Source organism: Rhincodon typus, chromosome 15, assembly GCF_021869965.1.
Source record: "Rhincodon typus isolate 14 chromosome 15, sRhiTyp1.1, whole genome shotgun sequence".
NCBI classification, from domain to species: Eukaryota; Metazoa; Chordata; class Chondrichthyes; order Orectolobiformes; family Rhincodontidae; genus Rhincodon; species Rhincodon typus.
Genome location: NC_063346.1, coordinates 48,648,843 through 48,672,457, shown reverse-complemented (window position 1 = coordinate 48,672,457; position 23,615 = coordinate 48,648,843). Strand labels below are relative to the sequence as shown.

General features: G+C 43.2%; 2 protein-coding genes across 2 annotated transcripts in view; both read left to right on the top strand.

Annotated features, from left to right (window-relative positions):
- The window catches only part of cpne2 (copine II), a 105,332-nt gene extending 89,257 nt beyond the window's left edge, over positions 1-16,075 (top strand). Inside the window, exon 11 of the mRNA XM_048605926.1 lies at positions 15,896-16,075. Within this exon, the coding sequence (XP_048461883.1) occupies positions 15,896-16,075 (180 nt within the window). The remainder of the gene's footprint in view (positions 1-15,895) is intronic.
- The window catches only part of nlrc5 (NLR family, CARD domain containing 5), a 318,897-nt gene that overhangs the window by 292,355 nt on the left and 2,927 nt on the right, over positions 1-23,615 (top strand). The window lies entirely within an intron of this gene.

Here is a 23,615-nt window from a genome sequence, read left to right as displayed (position 1 = left end):
GCCTCTCTGCACTGTAGGAATTCTATGACCCCTGAACTGTCCTGAGTGTCCCTTGCAACTCTGGGGCTATTTGTACCCCTGAATATTATAATCTTTCCGTTCTCACAAAATTGCTGACTTCCAGTACTGAGAATGCTTATATAAAGAAGAATTTATCACAGCTTTCAGGAACTGTTTCTCAAACAGGAAGGAGTACCTCATCTGAATCTAGTCTATGTCTCTTCATAGTCGTGGGAAACATTCCACAGCAACAACTTGAAGTTATGGTTAAGGCAAAGTCACCAAATGTGAAGCCGAAGAGGGTTAGAAACGCACAAAAGGCCAAAAGTACAGGGGCACAGGGTTTTTGTAGCACTGTAGAACTCAACTGAAGTTTCAGCTAAGACTTAGATTTATAGAGCGCAGAACCTGTGTGGCTATTTGGAATAGTTACACACTAAAGCACATCTCCCACAGAGCTAACCTATCTGTGCATACCAATGTCAAAACATACTAGCAATAGAGGTCCTGTTGCAGCCGACTGATGTCCTAAGGGCCATTTGTACATGTACCAGCTACAGTGGCCATCTTCAGCTTTAGGAACACATACTCTGTTACCTTAAATCTGTGTCCTTTACATAGCGGCCTGCCCACCAACTGACACACCTTTCCAGCTTGCAGCGGAGAGGATCAGAGAGAAAGAGCCCTCCCTGTGACATACAATCAAATGTCAAAGCAATCCAACAGTTGCAGGCTGAGAATCCATGAAGTGTAGGTTTTTAATAATGCTGTCAATAAATGACAAATTTGGATCGACCCCTTAAATGTGATAATTTGGTACATTAGCTAATAGTCTGTTCTACTATTTACTGAGCACAGCAATGAATTCTGTTGAGCTTGCTAAATCATCTGCAATTGAATGGAATTGGGATTGGAGCCAGACGACAGAATGTACCTTTCCTGCAAGCCAAGACTAAAAGCCAACTCCGGCTGTTCTCAAGTTTTTGACCTCATATCCTGGAGATTGGAAAATACCTCACGTTTAACAGTGTGTCATGGGTTTCTGATAGGTAAGGATTTCCAGAGTAAGGGCCAGTTTTTAAGGTGAGAGGAGAAAGATTTAAAAAAGACGTGAGGGCCAATCATTTTACACAGAGAGTGGTTTGTATGTGGGATGAACTTCCAGAGGAAGTGGTGGATGCAGGCACAGTTACAACATTTAAAAGACATTTGGATAAGTAGATGAATAAGAAATGTTTGGAGGAATAGGGGTCAAGCACAGGCAGGTGGGACTAGTTTAGTTTGGGATTATGGCCGACACAGACAGGTTGGACTGAAGGGTCTGTTTCCATGCTGTATGGCTCTGTGATACAAATGCTGAGCATATACCTCAGAGTTAAACACCTCATCTCCACCTTGGGAAGGAACCACACGGGGGAAAAAAACAGGACATTTCCCTTATTAAAACTGAATTGAAGTAGAAACTAAAAATGAAGGAAAGCTGTGAATTGATGCAGCACCTTTTAAGATCTGAAACCTTCTCTCAGTGCTGCCCAGCCAATAACATTCACAGCCTCCCTATCCAACACATGCAATCTCACTCTCCATTACCTCTAGTCACTCCCTCACACTTTAGATGAGTTTATGTGTAATTATAGAACATGTCTGCTCGACAAACTGCTGCACTGTTCAATGCATGGGCCCATATCAAAACTTTGCATAACTTGTATCATAGGAAAGCATAGGGGAAGAACTACTATCCTCTAGTTGATTGCTGATAACCAAACATTGTAAAAGGAGTCACGAATTTGAAGCATCTGGTCTTGCAATTCCAGGGCTGAAAGGCGAGAAAACCAACTATAGAAATAAAACAACAATTTGTAGAAAAGATGACGGTGCTACTAACTAGTAATTGTACAAAGTTAGACTCTTTCAGCCAAAATCAATTGATATATTTAGGGTTTTGTAGCACTTCTTAACTCTAGGTTTTTTGACTTCCTTATTTTCAAATATTCTCCCAACTCCTTAATCAGGGCTTCCCAAAGTGCGGGTTGGGACCCCAAATGGAATTACCAGATGTAATTTAGAGCTTGTGTGCTCTGAGGCAGCAATGGCCAACATAGAACCTCCCCGCCCCACCCCACCCCACGTAGACCCACCCACTCTCAAGGTTTCAGTGAGGGGTTCGCAATAATTTCCAATGCTCCAAAAAACGCTGTCATGACTGAAGAAGGTTTGGGAAGCATTGCCTTGACCTTTGAGAGTCTTTGCACTCTCTTTGCTTTCTACGTAAAGCAATTGCTAACATGCCCATCACAACGATCACAAATACTGGCCTGACAAAAATTAATCCGTTGCTTCCACACACCTATCTCCAGGCCTCAATCAATAGTCCAGGATCACATTAAACCTCAATTTAGTTTTAGACAAAATTAAATTAAAAGTTACCGCAAATAGACAGATGTTGTGTTATGAACCACATGAAACAGTTTTTAATTCATTTAATACAGACATTATGGCTGCACATATATATTGAATATCCATATATATATATACATATATATATACACATTCCATCTATTATCTCTCTCCTTGAAAGATAAAATAAGAAGCTGTCACAAATCCCAGAGAGCTAGTGCAGACATGATGGGCTGAATAGCTTCCTTCTGCACTTTATCAGTTCTGTGATTCTGTAAGATCTAAATGTAGCATGTATTTCTGTACATATTCTCTTGTGTGCAGTGGGAGCTCAGAGAAAGATAACTGCCTCTTTCTGAAGATCTTAGCTTGTTCAATTCCAGTAGGCTTCGAAGATTCTTTACAGTTGCTTTTTAAAGCTTCCTGGTCTGCTGCCAAAGCTCATTAGAAATTCATAACAGGAGACCTCATTCAAAAAAAAGCAGACTGCTGCATTCATATCTGGAATGAATGCAAAATCTGTACATATCTGAAAATGACTTTGCACTACACCTCAGACTTGTGTTAACAATACAACTATACCAACAAACTGTACAGCATTACATAGAATATTATGCATAGAAAGAGGGCATTCAATCTCACCAGCTTCCTTTTGCCCATCTTCGTCCAATCCTACCAGGACAGATTGCCACTACCTTCCCGCTTGTGCTTCCCTTTAAATATGTTTATGCCGCGCCACATGTTAAAGTAGTTAGTTAAGATTGCAAGTGGCTTTAGGAAACCATGTGCTCGAATTAACAGCTGTAACACCAAAACAAGCCAGAACTGTTTCATCCTTGTCATGTCCAGTCATCTTGGCATAGCTGAGGGTGAACTTATTTTCTTAGATGCATGATAACTGTGGCTTAGAACATGAGAGGGAGCCTTGTTGTCCAGCCGTGATGCTCTTTACTGATAAATAAGTCATTTCTAACCAGATTTGAAGAGTATCATTCTAGTGGCGAAAGGATTGCAAGTGAGGCTAAATTAACGTAGGTAATGTTGGTTTATTTAAAAATTAGCCATTCAATTCAAATTGCAATAAATCATCTTTCTGAGTGGCAGATTCTAATTGTTTTGCCGTTGGGATGATATTGGATAATGATTATTAGCTCATAACAGCATGAAGATTGGCCCATTGTAAAACAGGTTTCCCCATTTAATACAAAAGCTGTAAGGTACAAATGGTCCAGAAGTGTGAAGATTTGTTGGTGGGCGTGGCTTGAGCTGTTAATATATAACGCAGCCTCCGTTGCTGCAAAGCTCTGCAATGAAATATGTTTTCCATTTCACTGTCAGAGGAAGTATCCTGTCTAAAGCTTCTATTTGCCCAGGCAGAGTGCCAACATACAGTATCACAGGAGGCTTCTGGAGGATTGCCAGCCTGAAAGCAGTACAGTCATAAAGTCATAGAGGTCTACAGCATGGAGACAGGCCCTTTGGCCCATCTTGCTCATGCTGCCCAGTTTTCACAATTAAACTAGTCCAATTTGCCTGCGTTTGGTCCATTTTCCTCTATACCTATCCCATCCATGTGCCTGTCCACACGTTTCCGAAATGATAAAATACTGATTGTGAGATATTCCACTACAAGTCATGGTGTAATGTACAGTACAAAACTGCAGTTCAGTATTGGAAAAGGAGGGTGGTTTCAGTTTTGGGACCTGAGCTTATAGATGACGACATCATTTTCCAGCGTTTGACCCTGAAGGCTATAGCAAGTGAATATTTCAATAGTTAAATATTTAGATGTTAGAAGAGTTTCTGATTCAACCACCCTTTCAGCTCACAGGTGGTGAGTTCCAGACTCCCTGAGTCTGGACCAGTCTATTCCAGACATCCTCTGAGTGAAAAAAAACTTCTCCTCAACTCACCTCTTAACTATCTACCCCTTACCTTAAATTTATGCCCCCCGGTTGTCAATTCCTCAACTAATGCAGAAGTGCCTTCTGATCTACCCTATCTATGACCCTCATAATCCTATGAGCGCCTCCATCAGGTTCGCTCTCAACCTTTGCTGCTTCAAAGAAAATAACCCCAACCTCTCCAATCTTTCCTCAAAACTCAGACCCTCCAGCCCAGACAACATCCTGGTAAATCTCCTGTGCACACTATCTAGTGCAATCAATCCTTCCTGACCAGAACTGCACAAAGTATTCCAGATGTGGCCCAGGCACTGTGTTATAAAGTCCCATGATAATCTCCTTGCTCCATTAATAAATACAAGAATCGAGTATGACTTATTAATCCCCTTATCTACCTGTTCTGCTACCTTCAGTGATTTGTGGATATGCAATATACATGCCAAGGTCCCTCTGAACTTCAGCAATTTCTGGGGTCCTACCATTCATAGGACACAATTGATATATGAAGAGGGGCTGGATTAGATCGGACTATATTCATTGAGTTTAGAAGAATGAGAAGGGATCTCGTAGAAACTTATAAAATTCTAACAGGACCAGACAGTGTAAACACAGGTATGATATTCTCAATGACCAGAATCAGGAATGACAGTCTAAGGATATGAGGTACGCTATTTATGACTGAGAAGAGAAGAAATTTCTTCATCCAGAGAATGGTGAACCTTTGGAATTCTCTGTTTTCAAGAAGGAGTTAGGGCAGCATGGTGGCTCAGAGGTTAGCACTGCTGCTTCACAGTACCAGAGATCCAGGTTCGATTTCACCCTCGGGCAACTGTCTGTGTAGAGTTTGCACATTCTCCCCACGTCTGTGTGGGTTTCCTCTGGGTGCTCTGATTTCCTCCCACAGTCCAAAGGTTAAGTGGATTGGCCATGCCAAATTGCCCATAGTATCCAGGGATGCACAAGCTAGATGGGTTAGCCATGGGAAATGCAGGGTTACAGGGATAGAGAAGGGGGATGGGTCTGGGTGGGATACTGTTGGCCCATTGAGATCAAATGGCCTGCTTCCTCACTGTCGGAATTCTATGAGTTAGATATAGCTCTTAGGGCTAAAGGGTATGGGGAGAAAGCAGGAATAGTGTAGGATGATCAACTGTGATCATTTTGAACAGTGGAACAGACTCAAAGGGCTGAATGGCCTCCTTCTGCTCCTATTTTCTATGTTTCTTTGGTTTAATCTTTTGTCCTGTTAGCCCCTCACCAAGTGACAATTTTCCAGGTGGAATATATTTGCCACTGCTCTGACCTGTCTGTTGACATCCACCTGTAGTTGACAGCTATCCTCCTCACTATTCACCATCCTAACATTTTTCATATCATCCAGGAACTTCTTGATCATAAACTGGAAGCAGACTTCAGTCTCAGAAACATTCCTCTATCATCACCCTCTGCTTCCTGCCTCTCGGCCAGTTTTGGATCCAATGTGCCAATTTGTCTTGGACCACAAGGGCTCTTAATTTCTTGACTAGTCTGTTACAAGGGGCCTAAGCATTGCTAAAATCCACATCTAATGCATGACCTCCTTCAACACACTTGGGTATCTCCCCAAAAAATTCAATCAAATTTCTCAAACATGACCTTCCCTGAACAATTCCTTGCTGACTATCCCTGATTAATCCCTGTCTCTCCAAGTGCGGATATATTCTATCCCCCGGAATTCCTTCTAAGAATTTCTCCACCGCTGAGGTTACATTGAAAATTAACCTCCACCTCCCTGACCACTGTAAATTGAGCATTATTATTTATTAAAATTTGGATTAAAGGCCCTCCCCATGCCCTGAAATCATGGAGAAGGAATGTGGCTTGTGCTAAATGGACATGAGGTGATTCGGCCAATGGTAGCACTTGATCTCTTGTGTGTTCCCATGGTGTCAGCGAAGATTGAATTGAGCCTTGAGTGAGTTGAAAAGGACAAACTAGATTTCCATTGCAGCCCTCTGTTCAGAGAGGTGAGGAAAGTGATTGTGACTGGTGGGGTAGATGGGGAGGAAGGAGTCTGAACCTGGGAGAAGGTGGGTGGCAAAACATACCGGCAACAGGCTGGAGAAATTTTTTTTTGGTCCCAAGAGAAACTGTAATATTTCTCCTCAACTGACAAAAGTAAAAGCTGACAACGTCTTGGTATCCCTTTAAAGAGATCAATTTAGGCCAGTAACACAGGCATGGTGAAGGGTGAACTCTGTCCAGTTGTCCTCAAATTTCATATCAGGAGCTCTACGACAAAGTGAGATTATGTTTTGCAAAAATGAAAGGAAGCTAAGGCTGTCATTCAATACACTTCCTTAGTGAGAATGACAGGTCACGATGCAAAATTTTGAAGGTTTGATGTCCATTTAATTGTCCATTTAATGTCTGTTCAGATGAAATACCTTGATCAGTGAAGTTTATTGTTAGCATGTTGCACATTGGTATGTGTGTGAACAAGCCATGAAAGTTATCAGGACGAGTGGAGAGAACAGTTAATAAAAGGATACAGTATCCTTGGCTTTATTAATAGGGGCATAGAGTTCAAGAGCAAGAAGGCTAGGCCAAACTTGTCTCAGACACAAGTTACATCTTAGCTGAAGCATTGTTTACATTACTGGACATCCCACTTCAGGAAGAATGCAAGCACATTGAAGAGAGTGCAGAAGCAGATGTGTTCATTTGCTCATAGGACGTGGGTGTCGCTAACTGGCCAGCATTTATTGCTCGTCCCTAGTTGTCATTGAGAAAGTGGTGGTGAGCTGCTTTCTTGAACCGCTGCAATCCATGTGTTGTAGGTAAACACACAATGCCCTTAGGGAGGGATTTCCAGGATTTTGATCCAGGAACAGTGAAGGAGCAGCAATATACTTCTAAGACAGGATGGTGAGTGGCTTGGAGGGGACCTTGCAGTTGGCGGTGTTGCCCTTGGCCAACTAGGTGGAAATGGTCGAGGTTTTGAAAGGTACTGTCTAAGGATCTTTGGTGAATTTCTGTGGTGCATCTTGTAGACAGTACACACTGCTGCTACTGAGCGTTGGTGGTGGAGGGAGTGGATGTTTATGGATGTAGTGCCAATCAAGTGGGCTGCTTTGTTCTTGATGGGGTCAAGCTTTTTGAGTGTTTTTGGAGATGCACCCATCCAGGCAAGTGGGGAGTATTCCATCACACTCCTGACTTGTACCTTGCAGATGATGGACAGGCTTCAGGGAGTCCAGAGGTGAGTTACATGCTGCAGAATTCCTAGCCTCTGATCTGCTGTTGTAGCCACTATATTTGTATACAGATGAGTTTCTCTTGCAAGAATGGTTCTAGGGATGAGAAGCTTCAGTTATCAAGACAGATTGCAGAAGCTAGGATTGTTTCCTTGGTGGGAAGAAGGCTGAAAAGAGACTTGACAGATGAGTTCAAAAGAAACAGTTCCCACTTGGAAAACGAGATAGTAAGAACTGCCGATGCTGGAGTCAGAGATAACACAGTGTGGAGCTGGAGGAACACAGCAGACCAGGCAGCATCAGAGGAGCAGGAAAGTTGACGTTTCGGGTCGGGACCTTTCTTCAGAAATTGGGGAGGGGTAAGGGAGCTCAGAAATAAGTAGAGAGAGGGGGGTGGCTGGGGAAGATAGGTGGGTGACATGTCCATCCTGGGCCTCCTCCTGTGTCACAATGACACCACCTGGAAACTGAAGGAGCAGCACCTCATATTCCACCTTGGGAGCCTACAACCCAGTGGCCTAAATATGGACTTTACCAGTTTCAAAATCTCCCCACCCCCAGCTTCATCCCATGTCCAACCCTCCCTTTCATCCCCGCCTCCTTGACCTGACACAACCTGTCCATCTTCTCTCCTACCTATCCGCCCCTCCTACCTCACTGACCAATCCCCACCACTGCCTACCTGCACTCATCTATCACCATCCCTCCTACCTTCCCCAGCCCCACCCCTCCTTTCTAAGCTCTCTTCCCCCTCCCCCCATTTCTGAAGAAGGGTCCTAACCTGAAACATCAGCTTCCCTGCTCCTCTGATGATGCCTGGCCTGCTGTGTTCCTCCAGTTCCACACTTGTTCCTCCAGCTCCACACTGTGTTATCCCCCACTTGGAAAAACATCAGGAATGAGAGGACACAAATTTGAAGTAATCTGCAAACGAAGCAATAGCAAGTGAGCAAAAAAAAACCTTTTCACGCAGTGAGTGGTTAGGGTCTGGACTATATTGACTGGAAGTGTGGTGGAGGCAGCTTCAATCATGACATTTAAGAGGGTGTTGGACAATTATGTGACTAGAAATACCGTGCAGGATTAGCAGGAGAATGGCACATTGTCCTAATGCTCATTTGGAGGGCCATTACAGCAAGATGAGCCGAACATCCACCTTCTGCACCATAACAATACTCTGATTCTGAACAACAATTTCATCAAAGAACAATTGAGTACTCTCCATTTACCCATAACTCCTTTGCTTACAACTAATGGTCTTAAGCCATTCCAACTCTCATAATAAAACTGTCAACGTGTTCTACATTGTGCATTGCAGTTTGCAAGATTCAGATTTCTACAACAATCTAGTAATATTGTTATTCTGTTGCCTGAGGCATGTCCTTTCCCTGGTGTAGCTCTTGCATTTAGCAATGAAGAAAAGAAAAATGGAACAATTTCATTCAGATCAATTTGGTTCAAATTAGTGCTGTGATCCACATAAACAGCATTAATGCACTCAAGACACATAAAGGGTAGTGTGCCGAGAATTTGTGTATTTCATTTAATTTGTCTTTCTTTAATCTGCTGAAGGCAATGTCTTTGTAATGCACAAACAGTACTGCACACCTGAAGGTTTTTCTGATACTTTGATCATTTCCATTTGGTGTGTTATGTGAAATCAAATATTGAGTGATTTGCTTTCCGCGTTCCATTGTGTCTTCTGCTGAAGATAGGGAGAGATGAAAAGAAAGGAGCTGCATTTGAATGATGCCGTTATGACCTCAGACCTTCATAAAGTGTTGAAATATGATTGAACAATAGGCACTATTATAACTTAGGAAGCACAGAGGCCAAAGTTTTGGACAATAAGCTCCCACAGACAGCATTGTGATGACAACGATAATATCTGTTTTTTGTGATCTTGGCTGAGGATAATATTGTACACTTATAGGAAGGATATTATTGAACTGGAGAGGGTTCAGAAGAGATTTACCAGGATGTTGCTGGGTATAGAAGGTTTGAATTATAACGAAAGGCTGGGACTTTATTCACTGGAGTGTAGGAGTTTGAGGAGTGACATTATAGAAGTTTATAAAATAATGAGAGGTGTAAATAGAGTTAATGGTAGTTGTCTTTTCCCTAGGATGGGGGATTTCAAGACTAAGGGACACATTTTTAAGGTGAGAAAAGAGAGAGTTATAAAACACAAGGGGCAAACTTTTTACACAGAGGGTGGGTTGCGTATGGAATGAACTTCCTGAGGAAATGGTGGATGTGGGTACAATTACAACATTTAAAAGACATTTGATTAAGTACATGAGTAGGAAAAGGTTTGGAGGGATATAGGCCAGGAGTAGGCAGGTGGGACTAGTTTAGTTTGGTATTATGTTCGGCACGGATTGGTTGGACCAAAGGGTCTGTTCCTGTGCTGTATGACTCTATGAATAACTTCTCTACTCATCTGCCACAAGGTATTCTAAGTCAACAAGAGAGGACTGACAGTACGTTGGTAAAGATTTTCTGTTTCGTTCTGCAGAAAGTCAAAGGTTCAGCTGAACTCGAGCAGTCCACACCTTTTACTGTGGCAGTGAGTGATATTTTGGAGACTAGAGTCAGAATGCCCATTCAGTGCCATGGCTTCTTTAAGGCACCAGAATATAAATGGAATAACAGAATGATACCAGCATGGGAGGAGGCCCATGGCCCGCAACCTCTGCACTAGCACTCCAAAGGAACAGCATACTTAGTGCCGCAGCCCACATTTCCCCATAGCTCTTTACGTTCTTCCTTTTTAGGAAAATAGTCTGGTTGTGTCCTGAAAGCCTCAGTTGAACTTGCATCCACCACAATCTCATCCCAGATCCAAACTACTCATTGCATGGAAAATGTTTTCCTCAAGTCACCAATCAGCTCTTTTACCAATTACCTTAAATCTGTGTTCAATTGTTCTCGATCTTCCCCCAATGATAACTATTTGTTCCTTATGTACTGTGACCAGATTCTTCAAGACTTTGAATAGATTTATCAACTCTCCTCTCAGTCTTCCCTTCTGGGTAAGCAGTCGCAATTTCTCTAAACTATCTACATAACTGATATTCCCCATGCCGGCAACATTTATATTCAAACGAGGACTTGGCAAAAGTTTGCTATACCTGTATTTAATTTCAATGGAACAGGCAAAGGCCTATGCAAGATAGAACATATAAAAAGAGCAGGTTGCCTGATTTTTCAGTTGCTTCAGTGCTTACAGTACCCTTTCAGTGCTATGTACTTCTTATTATTGACTTTCAACGATGTCCTCTTTCTGGGAGGAAACGGTGTTTATTTAATCAACACAGTAATTTTGTTTATTCAACATCCTAAAGGAAAAGCAATTGATTATTGCTCACTCGAAAAATAGAGCATAAGCGAAGTATTGAGTGCAATTCTGCGGCAAGGAAAATATACATAATAATGACTTTTTCCACGGACAATCCCATTGAAGCTCGGGAGGCAATGGGAAATATGTGTGCAAGTGTCACAATCCATCCTAGGAAGCAGATAGAAATCAAGCTTGTTTGGGACAGGCATCTGGTATGGAATTGCATTGTGGGTGTGTATGATGGTGAAAGGAGGAAGCCATCAGACTCCAAGACCATTATCCAATTACGTCTGGAGATCTTAGTCCACTGACCTGCTACTGACTCATCTCATCCTCTTATTCTGGTTGTACATTAGCAGAACTTTGTTGAGTGGCACCTGAAGCCAACTTGCAACAAAGACACTGCCCTATCAGTGGCAGCGAAGGGGGTAACGAATTGATTGCATGTATCAAGCAAATGATCTGGGCTTGAGATCATATTTTAGCAAAAATAGTTTTAGTTTTGGCAAAAGAACGATTGAATAAAAAGAATGGAATGGAGATTCTACACTCATGCGCTGTTTAACATAGCTCCGATCATTCTTAATCTGTGCAAAAATAGATTATTAAGTATTCTAGAAATCTGGAGACAGAGTGAGAAATCATTTTCATTTGAGCCCATGCAACATTCTGTAATTGTGCAGTCAAATACTTTACTCAAACTTTTCTTTAATTTTGTCTTGCGAAAAAGGAATGTGCTGAGGGGTAAACAACTTAAAAAACTGCAAGATCTATGCCCTTGACCAGAAAAGAAAATCTGGAATTAAGAATCTAGTGATGACCATGAAACCATTGTCAATTGTTGGAAAAACCCGTCTGGCTCACTCATGTTCTGTAGGGAAGGTAATCTGCCATCCTCACCTGGTCTAGTCTAGATATGACTCCAGACCCACAGCAATGTGGTTGACTCTCAACTGCCCTCTGAAATGGCCTAGCAAGCCACTCGGTTCAAGGCCAGCTGGGGACGAGCAATAAAATACTGGTCAGGCAGCAACATCCACGCCCCATGAGTGAATTAAAAAATGGTGTGCAAACCACTCCAACAAATGATGAAGGAAGATTTACCTGTATTGTTGCAGCCTACATTTAAGGAGTGAGGGGCAACGGAACAGGGAATGAGGGGAAATGGCTGCACATATGCGACAAAAAACAAAATGAAATAACAATGGAAAATAATAAGTTACAGAAATAATTGTGAGACAAGGGAGAAGCAAAGACTAAGAGGTGAGAAGAACTTGCAAGTTATAAACAGACTACTTATAGAGGTTGCCATAGAGAATCGAATTTCCTGTTTCTATTGTCTTAGTTTGTAAAAAAACTTGTTTTTGAACAATCACATGTCAGGACTGATGGTATGAATTTGACAATGTACAGCCCATCTATCGCCAGAAACTTGTATTCATACATGGAAGAGATACAGGAAGATAAGACGGTTTCTATGGTGATGGCTATGGTGTGAAACGGCTGTTTCTGTACTTACTGTGCAGTTAAATGCTGGCCTTTGTATGTTGAAAGCACTGAGTGTATCAATCCAACACTCCCCTGTTGTTCTGAAACAAATTTCCTGCGGATGATCAAAGTTTTTGTTTATTATTCATTCAGCTCTGTGCCAAAATGAATTTTTTCAGGACCCTGCAGTCTGATCACGTGATCCAAGTAACAGCTTCCTCTCCCATTCCTGCAAATACCAACCTTGAACTCCTGTTTTCTGAGAGCCTGATGGAAAGCTGGAGTATTAACATAAATTGAAAATGTTTTGCTTGGTGTGTTTGTTTCTCCCAAAAAAAGATTTCAGACTGGAATACCAGGGCTAAACAAAAATTTACAGTAATCAGAATTTGGTAGAAGAACTATTTACAGTAAAATATAATGTCAAGCCACACCCAGTCAGGTGATTTTATGAAGTTTAATAATATTTTTATGCTCTGGTTTCAGTTCTGGGGATTGTGATGTCAAGTTAAAGCTTGGCTCATAATAAAAGATTTGATGTTGGTCTGTATTGGTACAAATAATAGTTTCTGTAAGGGACTTATATCGAACTTACAAGTTACTGTAATAATGTGAAGTCTACACTATTGTGTGCAAACAGCAACAGGCTTTTATGAAACATAATAGTATACAGAGGGTCCCTAATTTATGAACATCTGACTTACAAACATTCATACTTATGAAGGCGATCTCATACAGGAGTACAAGTTTAAAGAGTTGACATACAGGCATTTCCTGTCCTTACAAATGGCTACTTTATATTGTCCTGCATTATGTTCCAACTTATGTACATATGGAGGTGTGAACAAACTCCAGAATGGAGCTAAGGGACAGCCTGTACCTAGGATAGTAAGAGAGGACATCCTATCTGGAGCCCTATAGACCGAGGCTCCTATTCTATTGGCTATAGTTATTTGGATAGAAATATTGGGCAAGGGTACAGGTTATAGCAGGAGATTGGCATTAGGCAATGACAAGGAGAGTGTCGGGCCAAACGGCCTCTTTCTGTGCCATAACATTTCTGTGACTGTTTCTGTAGCTTGCTATTTTCTCTGCTGAATCTTTATAAAGCTCTGTTGAGGCCACAGCTAAAGAAATGTGCCCTGCTCTAGCTGCCACATGTTTGAGAAACACCATAAGAGGGTGCTGAAGAGATTGGCCAAGTTGGTTCCAGGTGGTGTGGAATTCAACTAGAGAGAAGGTTGGAAGTTGGGGTTCTGCTTCTTTTGAGGGGACGTTTAATAGTAAGTTACAACATTATGACAGCTATGGTAGACAAAGAAAAGTTGCTTCCATTGACTGATGTTGTAAGGACCAGGGGACATGGTTTAAGGTTTTGGACAGGAGGACTGAGAGGAAGAACATTTCTACATAGTAAGTAGCAAAGACCTGGAGCACAATATCTGCTAGGATGATAGAAGTGTTCTCCGGTTTCAAAAGAAAATTGAACAGGATCTTGGGATAGAACACATGGATGAAACACGTGGATTGTTATGCGGACATCTAGCACAGACCTGATGGGCTGAATGACCTCCTACGTGGTCAGCATAGCTTTATAACAACATTAAAACATTTATGTAAAATGCAGTAATGCAAAACATAAAATCACCTTGATGGGCACTGAGACTGAAGGGGTTAAGGTTCTTTAAAAGACAAAGATTTTCCCATTGTAAAAGGTGTCTGCTTGGAATGCTTAGCCTCAAGCAGAATGCAACTCTCCAGCTTCATTTGGATTCATTTACTCCTTGCATCCCGCACTTGCCTACATTTCCTGTCATGCTTTGTTCCTTCCCTATCACTGAACCCTGCGATAAAACATCAATCAAGGTCAGTAGGGAAAGCCAGCTTCATTCAGAAGCAGGCAACATGATTAGGTGCTCATTGAAACTGGTGGAATGGACAGCTTCTGTAAAGGATAAATGATCTGCCATGGTATCCTACAACCCAGATGGGGTATTGAAAATGGTGCTCAAGAGATCCACTCCAGAGAGGTGTAATTCACACCTCCTTGGGAATTCTTTCAACACCCGCAATCCCCATACCTCATCAACATTCCTCATTTCTGACTCAGGCAGTCCCAACATGAAGGGAATTCACTTGAACGTGAGAGTAATGATGGACAATTGATCAATAATCTGACACCAATGACATTGTGATAGAAGGTTTTGAACCTGCTAAATGCTAAACTGTCATCCAGGAACCTTCGCTGTGCCCTTGACACTTTGGAGATGGGTCTTGCAGGAAATTCTCCTTAAATATTTTGATAGCACATTCTTCAAAAGTGGAGTTTTGCATTGCCCAGTCTGTTAAATAGATTTCAGATATAAAGGTGTTAACAATGAGTGTGATGTGTAAATGGATCCAGTCCTGCCATTGATGCTCTGAGCAATGTACAGTATGCAAAGGAACTATTCTCATTTCATTACCTTATGAGTATTGATATCATTATTGATTTTCTTCAAGCTTCCTGTTACGCAATAGAAGTTTGAGTGGTAGCCAAATACAGATATTTATACGTGAGCCAGCAACACACTGACAGCCAGGTGGGCTAAACAGCTCCTTCTGTGCCTCATGAAATAAAATAAGCTGGAGAGTTGCATTCTGTTTGAGGCTAAGCATTCCAAGCAGACACCTTTTACAATGGGAAAATCTTTGTCTTTTAAAGAACCTTAACCCCTTCAGTCTCAGTGCCCATCAAGGTGATTTTATGTTTTGCATTTTTGCATTTTACATAAATGTTTTAATGTTGTTTTTTCTATTATTCCTCAACAAGTTAATTTTATTTTTAACTCGAATGGGCACCTTTTCCAAAAGGAAGTTCAGGCACAGACAATGACTTTGTAAAGAACACTGTGATCTAATATCTCATATTTGTATTTATATCTGAGATGGTGTTTATCTTGGGTTTATGCGCAAGTTTGAATTGTCTTAACAATCTGCGGAATTTCTAAAATGAACAACATTTTGAAAGCTGAAGGTCTACCTTAAGTTTAAGCCCAGAATGAAAACTCATGGCTATCTTAAGCTTGTCAGAAACATTATAGCAGGCAGTAAAACTGATAGCAGATGACGATGAAAGATTGGTTAGAGCCGTTGCAATAGAGCTGAGTTTCATTGCATTCTTCTGTGTAATGTTTAGCTTTTTCTAAAATAAAGCCTTTTTTTGTAACCTAGTGCTACACCTCTGGACAAGTGACTTATAATATTCCATCGTATACCACCCACAATTGATTGACACAGGTGTTATCTCTATGTTCACAACCTAACGTGCAAGTGGTTTTAAAGTGGTCTTTCTAGTTGTGGTGATCTCTTCTCCACTGTGTAATCTTGTACTGTCTGTCCAAAACAATACCAAGTTAAGTCAGTGGGTTTTCCTATGAGAGTCCTTTCCCTAATGTTCCCTAATCTTCACCTTGTGCTAAAACCAGGAAGGCAGCCGAAGATTGACAGTGCGGGACTGTAAAATGGATCTTTTATCAATCCTACAGTGCAGCACCAAAGAGGCAGAACAAAAAAGAACAGACGGTGAGGAGGTAAGAGGAGCTATTGAACAGCAGCAACAGCAGAACAATGTGCGGATGAGAGATGAAGACTCTTTTGGAACAAGTAAAGTCAATTACAAGCAGGATTCTATAGCAAGCTCTGCTTGGGATAGTGGGTGTGCTTAATACATTGATGCAGAGGTTAGACACAAATAGTTAGCAACATAGCTGCCAAGAATAAGCAAGGACAGTATAATTACTAATGATGATACCTGTTTTGCTGTCCTGGCTCATTTTAGGCTTCCACCAGCATCTTCACTGCTTTTCTGTATTGAACTCGATGGCTTTACTTCATTTGAGCTTAGACCTTGACTTTGAGGTCCAGTCCTTACCTGACATCTGCAGAAAGACATTTTCCCAACTGGAATCATTGGATGGCATTTAAGGACAAAGCAGGGAGCACAGGGGTCGTTTGCAGATTCTGGGTACGAATACAGTATTCAGCAAAGACCATGGATTGAACCAGATACTTTCCTGCAATTTGGGGCTCAGTGCAATATCGGGTGTGGTGTTTAGTGACTGAGCCAACTGGACCTTTGAAAAACATTTGTTAGTATCTCCCATATTTCTCACAATTAATGTGATGATGTAGAAAGCTGGAGATATCTCTGTGGTGTGGTTGTTGACTTGCTCGCCGAGCTGGTAAGTTTGTTCGCAAACATTTCACCACCATGCTAGATAACATCATCAATGCGCCATCGGTGTTCTGTCCCACTTGCTATTTATGCATCTCGTTTTGCTGGGGTGGGTGACATCACTTCTGGATTTGTTTCTTAGCGGTTGGTATATGGGGTCCAGCACTTCCATGTTTGTTAATGGAATTCCAGTTTGAGCGTTTGAATGCCAGGCCTCCAGGAATTCTCGTGCGTGTCTTTGCTTGGCTTGTCCTAGGATGGCTACGTTGTCCCAGTCGAATTGGTGCCCCTCTTTGTCCATGTACCATGTACCAACCACTAAGGAACAAATCTGGAAGTGATGCCACCCACCATAACAAACTGAGACTCATAAATAGCAAGCAGGACAGAACACCGACGCTTCACCAGAGGTGCGCTGGTGATGTTACCTAGCATGGTGATGAAACATTTGCGAACCAACTTACCAGCTCGGTGAGCAAGTCATCAACCGCATCAAAAAGCCGAGCTACTCAGAAACCTTGAATATTTCTGCGGTTGCATTGTTACTTCTTTTGCTGCACGCTTTGAGTCGATCTTAACGCTAAGGCTCCCTGGTGAATTTGGTGGTAGGAGGTGTTTAATTACGCGAGTGGGCCATGGTGGGGACGGAGTGAGTGCGTTAAGCAAGGCACCTTTTTGCTGTCTTGCTTCCATCCTGTTTAAACCTGTGTCAGGTAGGCACCTGGGGCTGCCTTCCTGCCAATTAGGGCACTTGAGTAGACAATTGATGCCCAATTAAGGACTTCTTCCCACCATATAATCTGGGGCTGGGGCAGGCTAGGATTTGTCAAGTGGGGAACATGACAAGTAAACCTTTGGATTGATGTTCCTTGTTCAAAAGCAATGCCTGGTCGAGGTCCTGTTGAGAACCAGCTCTCTCTGCCCTCGCTGCCAACCCCTATCCTAAGGGATGTGCTTTGTTCATCAATGCTGCCTCTGTTTGATAAGTATCAGCGTACATGGCTGTTCTTGTTTCTGTCTTCTTTATGTTCTTGTCCTGTCAAATTATGCCTATAATTCACCACTAACAGTGAAGGTGGAAATTGACAAACTTCTCCATAGCTGGCTTTTGTGCGGAGAAATCATTGGGAGCAACTTGCTGAAACAATCTACTCTGTTGCTCGAACTAATTTCCTTTGGATGCTCGGCGTTTTTGGTTCATTATGCATTCACTTCAATGCAAAAGAGTCTACCTTTTAGGAACTGCACACTGGTCATGTGATCCAGATAAACACTTCCTCTGTCATTCCTGCAAATGTCAACCTGCCATATTCAGTTGGCTGAAAGCCTACTATCGACATGAATATGGGACTTTCTCAGGATGACGTTTGTTTTTTGCTCACATTGTTCTTGTCTTCCCGAAATAAAAGGATGGTTCCAAAGCCAGCGTGTCCCTTCTTCTCAATGGATAGTGAAGTTCGGTTGTCATCGTTTTTATCTCCACCCTCCTAAGTCTAGAAGTGCTTGCATCAACATAAGTGCTGTAACCTTCAAAACCATTACTTACATCAAACATTGCACTATTTCAGTGCTGGTGTGTTTTCACATTTCTTAATTTTCTACCCCTTGGTAATTTTCTTGGATTACAACCGCGGTAACTCTTCAATCAGAGGGAGCAAAAAGATTTATGTAGAATTGGATGATGGTCGTGTGGCAGTAGTTTTAAAATTGGTCACATTTTCCCATACTCAGGAATGTAAGAAGAAAGTAGCCAGGGACCCAGCTCCTGATCACTGGGAACTGGGAAAGACAGGATTAGACTGGAGCTGAATCCTTCGCTAAGCCCCTTGGAGATCCCAGGTTCACTACCGGAGGAGAGACAGCCAGATACAGGTTGAGAACCAGATTTCCCAGAGTCCAAGAGAGAAACGAGCCTGTGGTTGTTGGGAAACACAAATTCCCTTTCCAAGTCACATGTCGTCCCAACTTGGATGTTTAATCACTGTCCCTTCTTCATCGTCAATGGGGCAAAATCCTGTAACTACCTCCGTGACAGTACTGAGGATGTACCTACACCACATAGATTCAGAACTTCAAGAAGTCAATTCACCAGCAGCTTGTTGAGGACACGTAGGGATAAGCCAACCATGGCTGAGTTGCTAGTGATACCCATACTATCTTATGCTGATGAGCAGTGGTGAGGAACAGGGGTATTGGAGTGAACCCCATGGGCTTTTTACACAAGGTGATTTTTAATGAGTGAAGAAGCTCGGGTAATCTGCCTTTCCTGGTCACTAAAATATATGTAGCCACTTATGGTTTTCTTTTTGAAAAATGATATTTTTGGTTGGCCGAACCAGGTGTGAGAGAGATCACCTCCCAATAACTTTGTGAACAGTATATTGATCAACATTTACCCATTTTATCCTGCAGTTTTGCACACTGCGCTTTGAAGGTATCAGTGCATTGGGCTCAAAGTGAAAACTCAAAGGCAAAATGGTTGTTGCAATAAAGGGGTCTTACTTCCAGAATGTGATATGGGTTTGAAGTGGCTTCAAAGATACCAAATAAAAACTGAAAGAACTGCGGGTGCTGTAAATCAGACACCTATTGCTGGAAAAGCTCAGCAGGTCTGGCAGCATCTCTAGAGAGAAATCAGAGTTAGTGTTTTGGGTCCAGAACTGGGGAAGGGTCACCTTCTCAAACTAGAGAAGAAACCAACCATCTCTCCCTGACTCCCTGCATGACACCTTCATTGACTCTTCTGTCAAAAATCTGGGAAGTCATCACTGGCCAGGGGCATAACTGGATAAGACGGATCAAAAGTATAGCTACCCAAGAGTAGTGGTTGGGTATGGAATGATGAGTGCTTCACTTCCTTATCTGTCAAAGCCTCTTTACCATGATCAGAGTGTAAGTTAGCAGTGTTACGGAATCCACATCATGCATCTAGGGTAGCTGTCGGTATAAAGTGATAGATTCAGGTAAACTGGAACCAACTTCTCTACAAGCATTGGGGCTCTCATGCATGTGATTGTGATCTCACATAGAAGCAATGAAGATGGGATCGGGAATAGGCCATTTGCCCCTTCATCTTCACCAACCCTCTGAAGAGCATCCCACCCAGACCCACCCACACACCCCGTCCCTGTAACCCCACATATGGCTTTTATCGTGGCTACCCTACCTAGCGTGCACATCCCTGGACACTATGGGCAATTTCCCACTGCCAATCCACTTAACCTGCACATCTTTGGACTGTGGGAGGAAACCCACACAGACACGCGGAGAATGTGCAAACTCCACACAGACAGTCGCCCGAGGGTGGAATCGAACCCAGGTCACTAGCGCTATGAGGTCACCCTGATCTCTTGATCCCTTTAGCCACAAGAGCTGGATTTTTTTTCTTTATCCATTCGCAGGATGAGGGCATTGCTGGCCAGGCCAGCATTTATTGTCCATCCCTAATTGCCCAGAGGGCAATTCAGAGTCAACCACATTGCTGTGGGTCTGGACTCACATTTGGCTAGACCAGGTGGCAGTTTCCTTCCCTAAAGGGCATTAGTGAGCCAGATGGGTTTTTCTGACAATCAGCAATGGATTCACGGTCATCATTTGACTCTTAATTCCAGATACTTATTGAATTCAAATTTCACTATGTGGCATGGCGGGATTTGAACCCAGGTCTCCAGAACATTACCTGGGTCTCTGGATTAACAGTCCAGCGATGATACCAGTAGGCCATTACCCCCTTCTTGAAAACACCGAATGTTTTGGCCTCAGCCACTTTCTGTAATAGTGAATTCCACAAGCTCACCCCTCTCGAGATGAAGAAATTTCTCCTCATCTCATAATGGTTTGCCCCTTATCCTTAAGCCATGACCCCTGGTTCTGGACTGAGCCACCACTGGGAACATCCATCCTGCATCTACCCTGTCTTAGAATTTTATAAGTTTCTATGAGATCCCCCTTCATTCTTCTAATAATATAGTCAATAGCATTAGCTGTCTGAGGTTTGTCTTGTATAATATCCCCCTGTAATATTGGGAAGTGGTGAAGACAAATAGCAAACCTGAAATTATTAAGGGGAGACAAGTAGAGAAAGAGAAAGAGAGATGAATGTGGGAAGGAAAAAGAGCGAGGACTTACTGCAGACTGAAAAGAGTAGCCAGACATTCAGGTTGACACTGATTACATACCCAAGATACTTAAAAACATTCCCCCTTCCGCACTTCCCTGATCTAGGAATTCTGCTCCAGCACTGATTTGTTGTTTTAAGATATAAAATGTGCACAATGGCAGATTGAGAAGCACCTGGTAAATGTGCAAATGATTCCATTCATAAACTTTCAAATAGTTTGACAGCCGAAAGAAAGGTAATTGTGTAAGAGAGATAGTAGGAACTGCAGATGCTGGAAAATCTGAGATAACAAGGTGCAGAGCTGGATGAACACAGCAGGCCAAGCAGCATCAGAGGAGCAGGAAAGCTGACATTTCAGGCCTAGACCCTTCATCAGAAATGGGGGAGGGGAAGGGAGTTCTGAAATAAATAGGGAGAGAGGGGGAGGCGGATAGAAGATGGATAGAGGAGAGGATAGGTGGAGAGGAAACAAACAGGTCAAAGAGGCGGGGATGGAGCCAGTAAAGGTGATTGTAGGTGGGGAGGTAGGGAGGAGATAGGTCAGTCCAGGGAGGACAGACAGGTCAAGGGGGCGGGATGAGGTTAGTAGGTAGGAAATGGGGGTGCGGTTTGAGGTGGGAGGAGGGGATAGGTGGGAGGAAGAACAAGTTTGGGAGGCGGGGATGAGCTGGGCTGGTTTTGGGATGCGATAGGGGGAGGGGAGAATTTGAAGCTTGTGAAATCCACATTGATACCATTGGGCTGCAGGATTCCCAAGCGGAATATGAGTTGCTGTTCCTGCAACCTTCGGGTGGCATCGTTGTGGCACTGCAGGAGGCCCAGGATGGACATGTCGTCTGAGGAATGGGAGGGGGAGTTGAAATTGTTCGCGACTGGGAGGTGCAATTGTTTATTGCGAACCGAGCGTAGGTGTTCTGCAAAGCGGTCCCCAAGCCTCCGCTTGGTTTCCCCGATGTAGAGGAGGCCACAACGGGTACAGCGGATGCAGTATACCACATTAGCAGATGTGCAGGTGAACATCTGCTTGATGTGGAAAGTCTTCTTGGGGCCTGAGATGGGGGTGAGGGAGGAGGTGTGGGGGCAGGTGTAGCGCTTCCTGCAGTTGCAGGGAAAAGTGCTGGGTGTGGTGGGGTTGGAGGGGAGTGTGGAGCAGACAAGGGAATCACGGAGAGAGTGGTCCCTCCGACGCATCATCCTCCGACACTTCCGCCATCTGCAATCCGACCTCACCACCAAAGACATTTTTCCCTCCCCACCCTTATCTGCTTTCCGGAGGGACCACTCTCTCCGTGACTGCCTTGTCTGCTCCACACTCCCCTCCAACCCCACCACACCCGGCACTTTGCCCTGCAACTGCAGGAAGTGCTACACCTGCCCCCACACCTCCTCCTTCACACCCAGGTCCCAAGAAGACTTTCCACATCAAGCAGATGTTCACCTGCACATCTGCTAATGTGGTATACTGCATCCGCTGTACCCATTGTGGCCTCCTCTACATTGGGGAAACCAAGCGGAGGCTTGGGGACCGCTTTGCAGAACACCTACGCTCGGTTCGCACTAAACAACTGCACCTCCCAGTCGCGAACCATTTCAACTCCCCCTCCCATTCCTCAGACAACGTCTCCATCCTGGGCCTCCTGCAGTGCCACAACAATACCACCCGAAGGTTGCAGGAACAGCAACTCATATTGCGCTTGGGAACCCTGCAGCCCAATGGTATCAATGTGGATTTCACAAGCTTCAAAATCTCCCCTCCCCCTACCGCATCCCAAAACCAGCCCAGCTCATCCCCGCCTCCCTGACATGTTCTTCCTCCCACCTATCCCCTCCTCCCACCTCAAACCGCACCCCCATTTCCTACCTACTAACCTTATCCCACTCCCTTGACCTGTCTGTCCTCCCTGGACTGACCTATCTCCTCCCTACCTCCCTACCTACACTCACCTTTACTGGCTCCATCCCTGCCTCTTTGACCTGTCTGTTTCCTCTCCACCTATCTTCTCCTCTATCCATCTTCTATCCGCCTCCCCCTCTCTCCCTATTTATTTCAGAATCCCCTTCCCCTCCCCCATTTCTGATGAAGGGTCTAGGCCCGAAACGTCAGCCTTCCTGCTCCTCTGATGCTGCTTGGCCTGCTGTGTTCATCCAGTTCTACACCTTGTTATCTAAGGTAATTGTGTAATTGTTTCTTTAGAACAAAAGACTGTAATGACTGCATGTCTGTGCACTGTATAACGTACTCCACCCTACACTGGATTAATGAATTTTCCATTCAGCTGCTAATGTTTGCCATCAGGAAACACCAATCAGAAAGCAAAGGTCACTCTCCACAGTGAGATGTGAAGAGGTGAAGGAACAACATCAATGAACCATTGACTTTCACTGTTGGCTCACAGCTAAGAGCAACATAAATAGCAGGTCACAAATAGGCCCTCCCCTCTAACATAGGAAATACATTGTCTGAAGAATTTAGCCTGAGAAGATGGAACAGAAAGGTTTCACAAAAAAAACAGTGTCAAATTAAAGTTCTCAATCTGTGTGTATCCCTTGGACAACAAATGTCAGTTCAGAGAGGAGTCTAGAGAAGATGATTTTAATCAAGGTTGTCAAACTCATGAAGGGTTTCAATAAGAACGAAAAAGTGAAAGTTATTCCACTGGTGAGATTATTGACAAACAAAGGGAACAGATTTAAAATGATGGCCAGAAAAAGCAGAGGGAGGATGAGAGGGCTGTATTTCTTATGCAGTAAGTTACAATGATCTGGAATGGGGGAGGCAGCTTTAATTTTAATTTTCAAAACAGAACTCGAAATATGCTACAGGAAAAGAAAAGAAACAAAACAGGATTCAGAATGAGTAGAGCTGATTGGAAACCTCTTTCTATGAGCTGGCGTAGACCAAATGGCTTTC